The sequence below is a fragment of the Xiphias gladius genome, chromosome 1 (assembly GCF_016859285.1).
Source record: "Xiphias gladius isolate SHS-SW01 ecotype Sanya breed wild chromosome 1, ASM1685928v1, whole genome shotgun sequence".
Lineage (NCBI taxonomy): Eukaryota > Metazoa > Chordata > Actinopteri > Istiophoriformes > Xiphiidae > Xiphias > Xiphias gladius.
Window position 1 is genome coordinate 19,735,001 of NC_053400.1, and position 13,927 is coordinate 19,748,927.

The 13,927-nt window shown below is 38.2% G+C and overlaps 1 protein-coding gene across 1 annotated transcript in view; it reads left to right on the top strand.

Moving 5' to 3' along the window:
* The window catches only part of tead1b (TEA domain family member 1b), a 13,834-nt gene extending 398 nt beyond the window's left edge, over nt 1-13,436 (top strand). Inside the window, exons 2-9 of the mRNA XM_040129951.1 lie at nt 591-722; nt 1,007-1,053; nt 1,174-1,235; nt 3,080-3,204; nt 4,630-4,803; nt 8,067-8,207; nt 8,372-8,524; nt 10,266-13,436. Of these exons, the coding sequence (XP_039985885.1) occupies nt 591-722; nt 1,007-1,053; nt 1,174-1,235; nt 3,080-3,204; nt 4,630-4,803; nt 8,067-8,207; nt 8,372-8,524; nt 10,266-10,379 (948 nt within the window). The 3' untranslated portion in view covers nt 10,380-13,436. The remainder of the gene's footprint in view (nt 1-590; nt 723-1,006; nt 1,054-1,173; nt 1,236-3,079; nt 3,205-4,629; nt 4,804-8,066; nt 8,208-8,371; nt 8,525-10,265) is intronic.
* Nucleotides 13,437-13,927: the final 491 nt, after the last annotated feature.

Sequence of the window (13,927 nt, forward strand, 5' to 3'; positions counted from 1 at the left end):
GTGTTTCAGCAGTTTGGTTTTTTTTTTTTTTTGGTTCTTCGTGATTTACTGTACCATTAATTAAGCAGGACCATTTACAACTGATGTAGATACATATATCCTGATCATTTACAAACCTCTTGTCCAAAGATTAAAGGAAAGGAACTAACTGGAGCTGGGGGAGACGCTTAAACAAGCATCATAGGTGTCCTTCGGTTGAGAGAAATTCTTTGTGATGTTTAAATGTGTTTTTGACATGAAGACAAATGCGGCCTTGATAGAAGTGCTGCTGAATGAGTTTTTAAAAAGTATTTTAGCGGTAGATTAGTCAACAAGCAAACTTTCGTTTAAGTGCATACCACTGCTAACCATTGTATATTGGAATTCAGTGGTAATTGTTTGTCACATTCCTCTTAAAAAAAAAAAAAAAAAAGCCTACACTTAAATAGCAATGCTGAAGCATTTTCTTTTAACCTGCTTGCTGTTTACTGTTGTGAGAGGTCAGTGGTGCTTTCAGTGCGTTGTTTAGAGTCTGGTTGTTGCTACCTCTGCAACATGCTCCACTTTCCCCTTCTGTGTGAGTGCTAAGCCTTTTGTGACTGCTGTTAAAGGACCAAGCCGTGAAGGACAAAGCCCTCCAGAGCATGGCCTCCATGTCCTCGGCTCAGATCGTCTCTGCCACGGCTATTCACAACAAGCTCGGCCTGCCAGGGATCCCGCGCCCAGCCTTTCCTGGAGCAGGGGTAAGAGCCTTGTCAGCGCCCCACTTTTGATCCATCCGGTCCAGCTTCACCCAGGGCAGCCATGGGGCCAAACACACTGACACCCAGGCCAAATCACATTACACACCACAGCTTATCTGCCCCTATCAGATAAGCACATGATCAAAAGGAGTGGTAGTCAAGATAACTACATCCACTGAACGTGGAACAAAGAGCCATTTTGATCTTGTTGCTCACAGCTGCTCACAATTGGATGTTCTTTGTTGTTTGTTCTTTGTTGTTTATTTATACATCTAATTCTCTAGTTATGGCAGGGTATGATATCGACTGGTCAGCCAGGATCCTCACAAGAGTAAGTATCATACTTACATACTTAAAACTTACACAAAAACCTCTCTCAAAGCAGTAAGTTTAATATGTTTTTCTGTGGAATAGTTTCTTTTCCTAATGGGTCTGTCTTTCTCTGTTGCAGTATTAAGCCTTTCACCCAACAAGCTTATCCCACCCAGCAAGCAGTCACAACAGCCATATCAAGTAAGAATTTCCCCGATTAAGAAACTTTTAAGGAAAAAGGATTCAAAATGAACATCACACTCCTAAAAAAGTTTTCTAAATCTGACAATTTTGAAATGCAACTTGTTTGTCACTTCTGTAAATTTCTTTGTCTGATAACTTGCACAAAGTAATAAATGTGCTAACTATAGACCACTCTATCAAAATCATTCCCTCTCCAGTTCCAGGGCCCCAGACTGCGACCAAAATGCTCGCATATGCTCCCATTTTTTGAGAGTCTGCAAGTTAAAAGTTCACGTGGTTGTATTCGTGCAAGTGCATGATGATCATTAGGCTATTTTGGTGCCGCTCTGGCTCGCCTTGTTAGCCATTGTGGTTTAAAGTAGTACTTTTTCTTCTATACTGGCTCCGTCTCTCTCTCCCTGCCTGCACTGTCAACACACGTGCACTGATGATGAAATACCTGAAATAATCCATTTAGTTGTTAATGTGATCCACAGATGAAGCAGTCTATAGCTAATCATTTTTAGAAAACAAAATGAGACGAGAGTGGAGAAAGGCAGGTTGAGAGGGAGAGCCAACAAGCGGTCCTGACTCATACACAGCTGATGACGAGAGTGCATGTTTTAGGGAGAGACCGACTGAGCCAGTGAAGAAGAAAAAGTTATACTTTCAACCACAATGGCTAATGCAGTACCCGTGCTTGCGGTACAAGGAGGATGCTTTCTCTGTGTGTATTATAGGCAAGGTGGCCCGTCCATTGCAGGCAACTCTAAACCTGTTACGGGTCAACCCAGTTTAAGCTTTGAACTTTGAAGTTGCACAACAACAGTAAGAAACACAAAACCTGCAGGGACAGATGCATCACCTGAAATACTGAGCCCCTCCCCACTTCTTTTCAGCGGTTAGATGAGAGTAATTGCTCAACAGAGGAGAATGAAATGGTCATCCAGTTCAACACTGCCTATAACATAGCAAAACATGAACTCCCATTCACAAAAAAGAGTGTGATCAAATCATTTTTAACCGACTGAGAAAGTTGGCAGCAATAGTACCACCAGTGGAAAAGTCAGTCTGGAGCCCTAACTTTGTCTTTTCCCTGCTTGGTTTGAAAAATTTCAGAAGCTCATTAGTTGTTTATTCTTGCTGTAAAACATATATGCTGATATAGGTCTGCATAGAGATAGCACTCACAATAAAGGTGGGTTTTGATACTTAAACGTACTTACCTTTCCCCCAGAACGCATTATCTACTCTGTAGCTCCAGGAGGCAGGGAGTACAGTGCATTCAGAAATTGAGACTTTATTGAGATTTTTTCGCATTTTATGTTGCAGTTTTATGCTAAAATTAAAAAAAAAGAGAAAGAAAGAAAGAATTCCGTTAATCTACAGTCAATATCCCATAATGACAAAGCCAAAGCAGAATTTCGGAGTTTTTTACATATTTATTAAAAAAGAAAAACCGAAAATCACATTGACAAAGGTATTCAGATCTTTTTGCTATAATTGTGTTGAGGCACAGATCTGGGGAAGGCTACAAAAAAATTCTGCAGCATTGAAGGTTCCCAAGAAAACTGGGGCCTCCATAATTCTTCAATGGAAGAAGTGTGGAACAACCAGGACTCTTTGTAGAGCTGGCTGCCCAACCAAACTGAGCAGCGGGGAGCAGAAGGGCCTTGGTGAGAGAGGAGACCAAGAACCTGATGGTCACTCTGGCTGAGCTCCAGAAATCCTGTGTGGAGAAAAAAACTCTCAAACTATATCTCTACTATTTGACATAAAAGTTTTATTTGTTGTAAAATGAACATATTCATGCTGTAAAATCACCCACAGAGAGGATGAATTTTGATCCTGTTTTACTTTAGGTTACGAGCCCACTACCGCTCCGGGTCCCACAGCACCAGCATGGCAGGGCCGCTCCATTGGTACATCTAAACTCCGACTGGTGGAGTTCTCTGCCTTCCTAGAGCAGCAGAGAGACCCAGACTCAGTGAGTAGAGCATTCTACTAAAGCATGAAAGCAACTATCTCATGGTTTTAATGCCCACCTCTTATCATTCAGTCATTTCCTCTATGAATACAACGGGACATTTTCCCAGGCAGACAGTCAGCTGAGAGGAGGCCAAAACAAGCTGAGAAGGAACAAGTCTGGCCTGTAGGGAACCACAGCTAGAAACCCTTCAGAAATTATGAACGACTGTTTATTAATCAGCTCCTTAAAAGGCATGCCAAAACTATATTTAACCTGCAGACTTCAGCTCAGTAGGACAATCTAAAGACTCGCTGTGGAGTATGAGTTCACGAATCAGCAGTTCACATTTCTTATTTGCTTTAGCATTTTTTTAAATGTTTGTTCACATTTTCCTATGCACTCTTTTGGGATTGATATCGTATGACAGCCATTAATCTTACATGCAGCACAGCCCCAAAGGCTAAATGCTAGAGAAGGCTGCTCTGTGAGCTTTTAGACTGAGGTGCAGCGATACATGACAGGATTTCATACAGTCACGATCCAGGCAACAAAACCTCCAAAAAATCAAATGTTATTCTCTAATTTGATGCTTCTCTTTCTGCTTTTGGCTACGCATCATGGGTTTTAGGTTTAACAGACCACAGTTTTTATCCACTTCATCCACTTCAAAACCAAATCCAAATACTGTCAGTTGAAAGTTTAAAGGAACAGAGCAAACCTCAGTATTATTTCATTCCATATTGTCAATTTATGATGATTGTAGTTGCCTTTTGATGCAGAAATATTGCTTTCCATGTGAGCGCAGTTTGAATTATACTCATCTACTATTAGCTTTTGAGAAAATAAGTTGTTGTTTTTACTGTATGTTTTTTACTTAATTTAACGCTTGAAATAGATCTATCTTTGTCAGAATTTGTGGTTTCACAACCTTCTTGCTTATTATAATGATCTTAAGCTTATAGAATTTGGGTGAAGCAGTCGGGCATTCCCAGCTTGGTTTAATACAAATAAGGGGATCAGTTTTTTTTTTTTGGCTTTAGTGGAGAAGACTAATATTACCTAATTTGTACATCTTAAATATAGAAAAAATGCCTAAAACCATGCAGACAACCAAATAAAAAGCAATGTTGTGTAGGGTTATTTGTCATCATGAGTGTATTGTTACTAATCTAATTCTAGCCACAGCCTGCTTATTATGGAGGTTATTTGTAAGAATTTTACTTCAGAAAACCTTTCTGTGCTGATAACTTTTGGGATATTGATATGCAATACCGCTATAGATCATTTTTATGTCATTTTATGAGAGTTTCTAATGTTACATTCAGACGAGATAGACTTGAATTTTACTTTTATAAATCACAATAATACAACTTGCAAGAGTTTATTCTTTTTAAACACCATAATTTAAAATGTGTTTCTAATACTATTTATTTACTTTTTCAGTACAACAAGCACCTATTTGTACATATCGGGCAGACAAATCATTCCTACAGTGACGCCCTGCTGGAGTCAGTGGACATTCGTCAGATTTATGATAAATTTCCAGAAAAGAAAGGAGGACTGAAGGAGTTGTACGGAAAAGGTCCCCAGAATTCCTTCTTCCTTATAAAATTCTGGGTGAGTGTTATTTGTCAGCCACACTGATTAGAATGATACATATCATATAAAATGGCAGTGTTGCAGCTTGATGTTTTACACACACTGGTCCTAATAACATTGGTAATTTTGCACATTGTGAAATGTTTGATGGCAGAACCCCTGTTCAGAAACAGCCTGTTCAGGTTAGTCTTTAGTGATTGGGTGTAATCAGTCTACACAGAGAAGACTGCTCTCTTAATGTTTGCAGAATGCACTGTGCTATATTTGGACTTGCATAGCAGGAGAGCTTTTGATCAAAGCACTCACTAATTCAATGTAATATCTCCAAACAATGGAGTGACCCAGTTGCACTCCTAATGGCTGTTTAAACATTGCATGTATTTCCTCCTTGATGCAAAATGCTAACTAGCGGCAGCCAACAAAGTAGGGACCGTATGCACTTGGACCAAGTCCCCTCAAATTCCTTTTGAAGTGACCGACCAATCTAAATTTCAAATGAAAGACAGAATCTGCACAATAATGAATGTATAACTGCTTTGCTTAATGAAGGAGAAGAGTTGGAGGAGGATGTCTCCCCTTTTTGTATCCATAATGAACAGGATGTTCAGGGCAAAGAAAGGCTGCCCTCCGGGAGCAGACCCGTTCAACCTTATAAATCAGTCTTTTAATGTAACTTCATCTAATCCTCTTTAGAATCTTGTTTCCAATATGGACACATTAACATGCTTATTCAGATTTGACCCCTGAGATCCTCTAATTTGATATGCCATGTACATGTATCATTGAAAGCTCTGATCAGAAACTTTTAGTGCAGAGTTTAATTCATTACATTTTTCAGTTCTCACATTTAAACCAAATGCTAAAAGTGGAGATATAGTATGTGCTTATACTGTATATATACATACAGAACATACTATAGTACTAAATGTAACGGCTTTATACTAACAAGACACAATGCCTTCACTGTGAGACTTCATAAGTTCACTGCCTATTACAGCTAAAGCCACCATAATCGATATTTGATACATTATTATAAAAATTATCATTTGAAAAGTGTGTGTGTGTGTGTGTGTGTGTGTGTGTGTGTGTGTGTGTGTGTGTGTGTGTGTGTGTGTGTGTGTGTGTGTGTGTGTGTGTGTGTGTGTGTGTGTGTGTAATTTGTCACACATAGTGATGAACCTAGAGAGAATTATCCCCTGAATCTGCAGGTCCCCTTAGCTCAGTTTTAGCTCGTTTAGCTGTCTGGCCTGCAACTTGAGTGTTTTGGTTCACTGTCAGTGCTCTCGAAGCTCTGCTTTCGGCTGCAGCAGGCAGCTGTTTTGCAGAGAAAAAAAAAACACCCTCTAAAAGCCCACAATACCAAACAGCACCAAACAGACAGTTAGCAACTAGCTGTTGAACACAGTGCAGCATTTAATAGCTAAACAGCCAGATATTTTCCTCAGGAATTGGCAGAGACCAAAAACAGAGCTAAAAGACAGTGAATATTGGACTCACATTCATTCTCCAAATGAATGCTGGTGTTGCTCCATAGCTGCTGTATGTGTAAATAAACACCTGTTTGCTAACAAGTTCACCATATCAACAATGATGATGATGATGATGAAGCTGATGAGGATGATGACGACGACGATGATGATTATGTGTTCACAACTGGTTTCTGCAGGCGCCAAGTGCATAGCATTGTGGGAGAATAGTGTTCATTAACAGCACATGGGGGGAATCAAGGTTTTTTTTTTTTTTTTTTTTTTTTAAAAAACGCATGTTGACTCCGAGTCAGTCAAATAATAAAAACCTGTTTTAAAATTAGTATGAAGTATGGATTCGGGACACAGCGATGAAATATAGTGGAGTAACATTATTTAATCCTTGAGCCATATCCATATTACAACTGCCCCTCCCTCTAGTAGAGTTATTGCACCTACAGATGGGACAAATTAAAGGAAACCTGACAGATGAGTGGAGAAACAGGATGACAGTTCCCCCATCCGTAGGCTACGAGGGGCCGCTGAATGGTTGGATGAGAATGAAAATTATGTGAATCATATGCTGTGGCCTTTGCAGTCATCTCGACCCAGTTTAACACCTATGGGAGATTTTGGGCCGACGTGTTAGATAGCGTTCTCCACCACCATCATCAAAACACCATATGAAGAAATGACTTGGAAGAATGGTGTTCATCCTTCCAGCAGAGATTTGTAGAATCAATGCCAAGGCGCATTGAAGGTTCATGGAGACCTAACACATTACTAAGACATTTTGTGTTGGTTTTTCCTCTAATTTGTCACCCGTATCTATATTGGTATTGGTGTATATGTCAGCCAGTAAAAAGAAATTACAGTGCAGGAGTTCCAGACCAGGTTTGAGGTAATATAGTGTCACCGTTACATAGTTTGGCCACTAGAGAGCAATAAGAAGTTGTTTTTTTAAACAGTAAAGTGTTCCATTATTATGTAACTTGGTGGCAAAAAAGTCTCTATTCTAAGTCTGTATCAAGATCATTAAAAGAAATTAAAAGAAAAAAAGGATATCTGTCGATTTGGTAATTGGATTTTTCAAACTGCCAAATATCAATATCAGGATTGGCCCAGCTGTACTCCCAAGCAAAGCGTTTTTTTTTTTTCTCTTTTGGAAGGGACTTAAGAGTTTTGATGTTGGGATTCTTTGTACTGTTGGGTAGATATCCAAGATAGTTTTAGAATGCCAACAAACTTTAGTTTGTAAGGTTTTGGATGTCTGATGTCTGGGTATTGATCTGATTTTGGTTTGGCCTTCATGTTTGTTGACATTGTCCACAGGTTATTATCTTAAATGTTTAAATGGGTACATTACAGAAAATTCCCCTGGACCTTAAATATATTTCCTCACTTCCTCCGCCCCCTTGAATGTTTTTTTTTTTTTCCTATGTTCCTTGCAATAATTCATTGTGTATTTATTAAGCCAAACCTAGGGACCAAGAATGTGTATATATATGTTTGGGATTGTTACTTTCTAAACAAAAATGTAGCTTTTAAATTAATTTGCCACAAGTGTTGACAATCTGCTTCTGGTTACCCAGACTCATCACTTATTTTCTTAAATGCCTGTCTTTATACAGGTGTGCAAGGACTTGTAGAGGTATTCTTAAAAGTATTTCAGTTTACTAGAAGGAAGTATACCTATTTTTAACACTACGTATTTACCTGTTTGCCAGGGGTTTGTGTACTGTTCATTCCTCCAAAGTGGACCCTAAACACAAATGTTCATTGAAACTGAACTCTATTTTTTTCTCTGCTCCCCAGGCTGACTTGAACTGCAACATTCAAGATGATACTGGATCATTCTATGGAGTCACTAGTCAGTACGAGAGCTCAGAAAACATGACCATTACATGTTCGACAAAGGTCTGCTCTTTTGGCAAGCAGGTAGTTGAGAAAGTTGAGGTACGGACTCCAATCTTTCCATCCTGTGAATCAGAAAAATTTCTAAAAAGCTGTGAATTACAATGAGGATTTGCACTACACATTTTTATTTTACGTTTCTGTTGTATATAGCGTTTTATCTCCTTAAACATTGTTTTGTTTTTTTTCTTCCTCTTGTTCCTCAGACTGAATATGCACGGTTTGAGAATGGACGCTTTGTCTACCGAATAAGCAGGTCTCCCATGTGTGAATACATGATCAACTTCATCCATAAGCTAAAACATCTACCGGAGAAATATATGATGAACAGTGTGCTGGAAAACTTCACTATCTTATTGGTAATCACCTCTCGACCTGAGTGAGCAAGGTCCCTCTCCAGGACCCTCATTCTTCTTCCTCTTCTTCTCTTTGCTGTCAGGGTGTGTTGGTGGCTCCAACTGGCTTTAAAAAAATGGGTTGGGGGGGTTTGACTGAGCCTTGAGATGAGTTTGTCTTGCTGGTCTTACATTCCTCTCATTCCACAGGGGATGAAACGCCGTGTGAGGAGCCTCATTATCTGCAGGGGAAAAGGGAGGATAAGAGGGGGCAGGAGAAACCCCTGTTATTAGCCATCACGTGGGGTCTTAAAATGTCATTCACCACTACTAACAAAGCAAAAGAAATAAATAAAAAGACAGACATAGATCCATATGTGGGGTTTTGCACTCCTGATGGCAACCGGTTTCCCAAGAGGACATAAAGAGTAGGATGACTGTAAAATCCACTTTACGAACCTTCTTAGGGCTTTTAGCTTTTAATGCTTTTAGAAATGATCGTAGATTAACAAGTGCTTCCTACTCACTCGTTCAAGGCTAAGAGCATCTAAGAAACACAAAACCTGCAGGAGGCACCAAGAACGACGTTTCATCCAATTTTTTCTTGTTTTTTTTAAGTGTATACTTTTATCCAGCCACTGGTGCTCTCTGTTACGTGACTTTAAATTAATAATTTGCGTGATAAATATACTATTTTCCATCATCATTGTCCTCTCCCTCTTCCCCATTAATGTTTTGGCTGACACATTTTCCTGATGTTATATTTTCAGTTTCTCTGAAAATTTTTAATTATGGTACCTATCTTGTATTTTCCTTAAGCTAGAATACCATAGGTTTAATACAGATATGTTGATATTGACATTAGACGATGTGGATGTTCATAAAACGTATAAGAATCATGGCTTGATTTTAGGTTTAGGATACGCCTAATAGTAACGTCTGCCTAAAGTAGCAGCTAAATTAATCGTTTACCTTCTTAAACTTACACGAATCATACGGGCAGAGAGCAAAAAGATCCGTCTGTTGACTGAAGATTTTGCTTTGTTTTCATACTGAACAATTCCAAGTGTAAAACATTTCTTTGGGTTGTTTACAATGTTTAATTTATCTGACATTAGGAGGCTCTCAATTGCATCACCTGTACCGAGTGCTACTTGGGGAAATGTGTATTTGAAGAAAAAAAAAAATCTAAGAATCTAAAAAAAAAATCTAAATGCATTCTGAGAAAGACTCTTGTGATACACTTTTGCCTTCTAAAAATCAATCGATATCAGTAATCAGGTTTCAAGGGACAAATGTATAAACGATCCATGCAAACGATCCATTCCCAAACATAACCTGGTATTTATAAAATCGTGAAACATGCGTCAGTATATAATATATTCTGTAGTTTGTTGGCCAATTTCAAATATGTCCAATTTAGTCCTTATCTTCATCAGAGGCATCATTTTATTTCCCTGTTTGATCTGATCATTTACAGTATCTCTTAACGTGAAGCATTACGTAAAGTTCATTTTGATATTTGCACCAAAACTAAATCACTGATTATCTTTCTAATGTTTAATAATGATGGTTCTGACCAGAAGAATGCATATTTCTGTGATTAGTTTTAGTTGTGAGTTTTATACATCTGGCCCCAGGTCCTTTCGATCCTATATCTGTGCTGACGGATTTGAAAACATGCAAAGTCCTTATTCTGTCCTATTTACATCCACACAGATTACACTACTTCTCTACTAGAAAATCACTGTCTATTCTTTTTCAGGTGGTGACGAATCGGGACACCCAGGAGACGCTGCTATGTATGGCGTGTGTGTTTGAAGTTTCAAACAGTGAGCACGGTGCCCAGCATCATATCTACAGACTGGTAAAGGAATGAGAGGCTCTGGGCTTCCCCTCAGGCCCCCCTTCTTTTCATAGACTTACCAACCTCAAAACAAGTGGCAGTGCCTCTACCTGAAAGTCACACCTACAATGCTTTTTGGTCATGGTATCGGGTGAAGTCAGTTGTTATAAATTTGTTTTAATAAGTGTTTGTTATTTGACTGCAGCTGTGAATTGCGGTACAGTTGTTTTATGTTTAAATACGGGAATTCACATTTAAAATATGTTGAGTTGGTCTCTTTTGGGTATAAATGTGGCCGTTCTTAAAGAATTTGCTAGATTAATTTGATAAATGGAAATATGTGTGTTGTCTTCTTCTGCTTTGTTATGTAGACTAAGAAAAAAAAAAAAACGGATGCTGGCCTTTTCTACCAGCAGCCTGATGTGGTCTGTGTAATATGTTTGAGTGTGTTTTTGTATGTCTGTAGTTCATAATTTGTGAGCATACATACTGTAGATATACAGACATGCACCCACAGCCAATAGATTTTCCAAAGAAACAAAACTTACACAACACTACATATACAGTAGCTGAAAGCAAGTGGTTGTTAATATTGCAAAATTACTGCTATTAAAAAAAAAGAAGGCTTTCAGAAGTATATTTATCCCCGTTGAAGCACTCCAAGTCTTAGACACTAAGAGCAGAATGAATGCACTGTGAAAATACTACAAATATTTTGCCTGCCTCTGTTCCATAAATGTGGGGAAGTCTTACCACCTGCTAAGCATTTCTGTCGTGTAAACGAGTCTTTCCTCTGTGACAACTGATAAGAGAATATTTAAGTTTTGGACAGGTGAAAGTACTGCTAAAATTACTCTAACCAGACTCTCATCTTGTCCAAAAGCACTTTGTTCCCCTTCCTGGACTTGCCTTAGTAATGCTTTTTTTTTTTCTTCCAGTTAGATCTTCGGTATTAGACCAGTTTAAATAATCATAAGACTATAAATCACTTGTCGATAGCAGGCCTAGTTCAGTATGCTGTGGCTTAGCCCCCTCAAAGACTCAGAATATCTTTCCCCTCTGGGATGGCGGTGTAATAACTCCAAGCCAGAGTGTTGCTGCCTTCATGTTCACACTATTTCACATGTTTCTGTGGCCTAAACCGATCCTGAGCCTTAAACATGTTATAGCTGTGTGTGAACTCCAAAAATTGCCACTAAAACTGTGATCTCTACGTGGGAAGACTCTTTATACGTTTGCATTGTGTAAGAAATTCACAATACAATCTGCCAAAGTGTAAGTGTACAGTGCCTTAGAATATATTCTAACATTACACTTTGCTTTGTTTTAAGTCTCAAATCAGTTTCGTGGATTAGACAGGCAAAAAATGACTCACCCGTATATTGCTCGGTACATCTCCACATCTGAAAAATTATGTGTCTTATAATTGGTACACTCCTAAAAATAGTTTTTGTTGTTGGTTTTTCAGAGGCAGTATACTTGTGTTAAATTAAGTTTGCAAATTTAAGGTCGAAAACAGTCATAATACAGGTTATATTTTTCTCTGACTCTGTAATATGTTCCTAAAATATCAGCCTTTTTCTGAGAGTGTACTATAAACACAGACCGACTGCCTTTCCTGTTGTATAAGACCAAAAATACAGATACAGTCAATCTTTTGTTATGTCCTGCATGGTAGCAAGGAAGTGCCTTTGGTTTAAAAGTTCCAGCTTCAAAAAGATCAAACACAAACTAAAAATGAAATGTTGCTAGACCAAAAATGAGACATAAGTGAAACCAATCACCACATTGCCTTTTCAAAGGATTGTAATGACAGCAGGGGAAAGCTGGATACTGGTAAAATAAATAAATGATATATCCGTTTTTATTACTTTGAAAATTGATTTCACAAATGATGTATTTGAAGAAAACCTATTTCTTTGCTTGAGGTCAAAGACTGAAAGACCTGCTGATAACCTACAGCTGCTGACTGCACGCAGGATGTCAACTCAAACACTGCAGCTGTCTGCTTCGTGCTCACTTGCAGGTTCAAGTGTTTTGGTTTTTTTTTGGTTTTTTTTTTAAAGGTTTTTGGAAGCATTAGAGTTTCCTCTTAGCCGTGACCACATGCTCGCACGATGTGAAAACCACAGAACACTTCAGACTTTCTCAATGTTACCTTTGACGACACAACTGTGATGTCGACGAGGCAGGGGCCGACACAAGCTTTTATCGTTTATTATCTCTCACAACGAAAATTGAAAGTTTATTTAATGGTAAGAATAGTAAGAACAATTTCTAGAATAAAATTTGGAACGGTTTTAATGTGGCTCAATCGGAAATTGTTTCCAAAACCTGTTTGAGATACTGTTTCAAAAACTAATTTTTCACAACTGCTAGGCTGGACGAGGCCGTCGAGGTTAATATACTTTTCACTGTAAGAACCATGGATACTCAGACATTTACTGTTTCTTACAAAACAAATTATAATCATCTAAAAGTATTTTAACCGAAGAAGCGCTAAATAATTGCAGACAATATCTCTGGTGGATGCAGATAAAGTTCAATCATTCAGTATTTTTGCCACAGTCCTGTGGACTCTGTGGACTTTTAATAGGCTTTTTCTTATGTTTACCCTGTGTATCTGTTCACATTTATTGATTACTTAGTGAGATGTTCCTGTTTTCTTATTGTACTTGTATACAGTTGTACTTGGTTTTGTGATGACATTGTCTGTATATTGCAAGCCCAATAAGATGGTAATGATGTTACTGCTGCACTGCTGGTACATTTTGACATGTTGTTTCAACACTTAAAAACAGCAGGGCTGATGCCTTCAGTGGCATGAATGTCTGGTGGACCGTTTGAAGAAAAAAATGGACCCACACACAAACACACACACAAAAATCAGCTACATCGAGGAATCATGCTACAAACATATCAGCAGTTTAGCTCTTGTTATTTGTAATTCTGTCGAAGAGTAGGTACTGGTACCTTTTTTATTTTATGACCATTTTCAGATGGTGGCTTTAAAGTGATTCTTCGCATAGCTCACATATAGTTGTCATACACACATTTGGGTTTTGTGCGCAGATGTTTTTTTTTTTTTTTTTTTTTGTAAAAAGGTGCTTTGTACAAAATTATATCTTAGCTTTTCTTGGTACAGATGTGTGATATCTTTTCATATCCATGACAGTAAAGTGTTGGAGCAAAGGAGAGAAAAGAAGCTCTGCTATGTTTCTGTGTTCTGCATATGGTCCTGTCTTTGCTCCGTAATATTATGATGCCTTCTTGATAATAGTAGTTATTTTGTAGCTTTCTAGATACTTTATATGTATGCAATATTGAAGTTAAATAAAACTCAAAAATATTGCCTCCTTTTTGTTGTCACTTTAGTAAAACATTTAACATAATTATTGTGCTGAAGCAATAGACACACTATGGCTGATTCTGTGCAATCTGGACTGAGGCACCATCGGTTTAACTCTTTAACTGCAGAAACCCCAGATCAACAGTAGATGGAGCCTGTCACTTGCCTAATTTTTAACTGTCCATGTCCATGTTTCACATACAAGTGAGCATATTTTGATGTATACCACGGT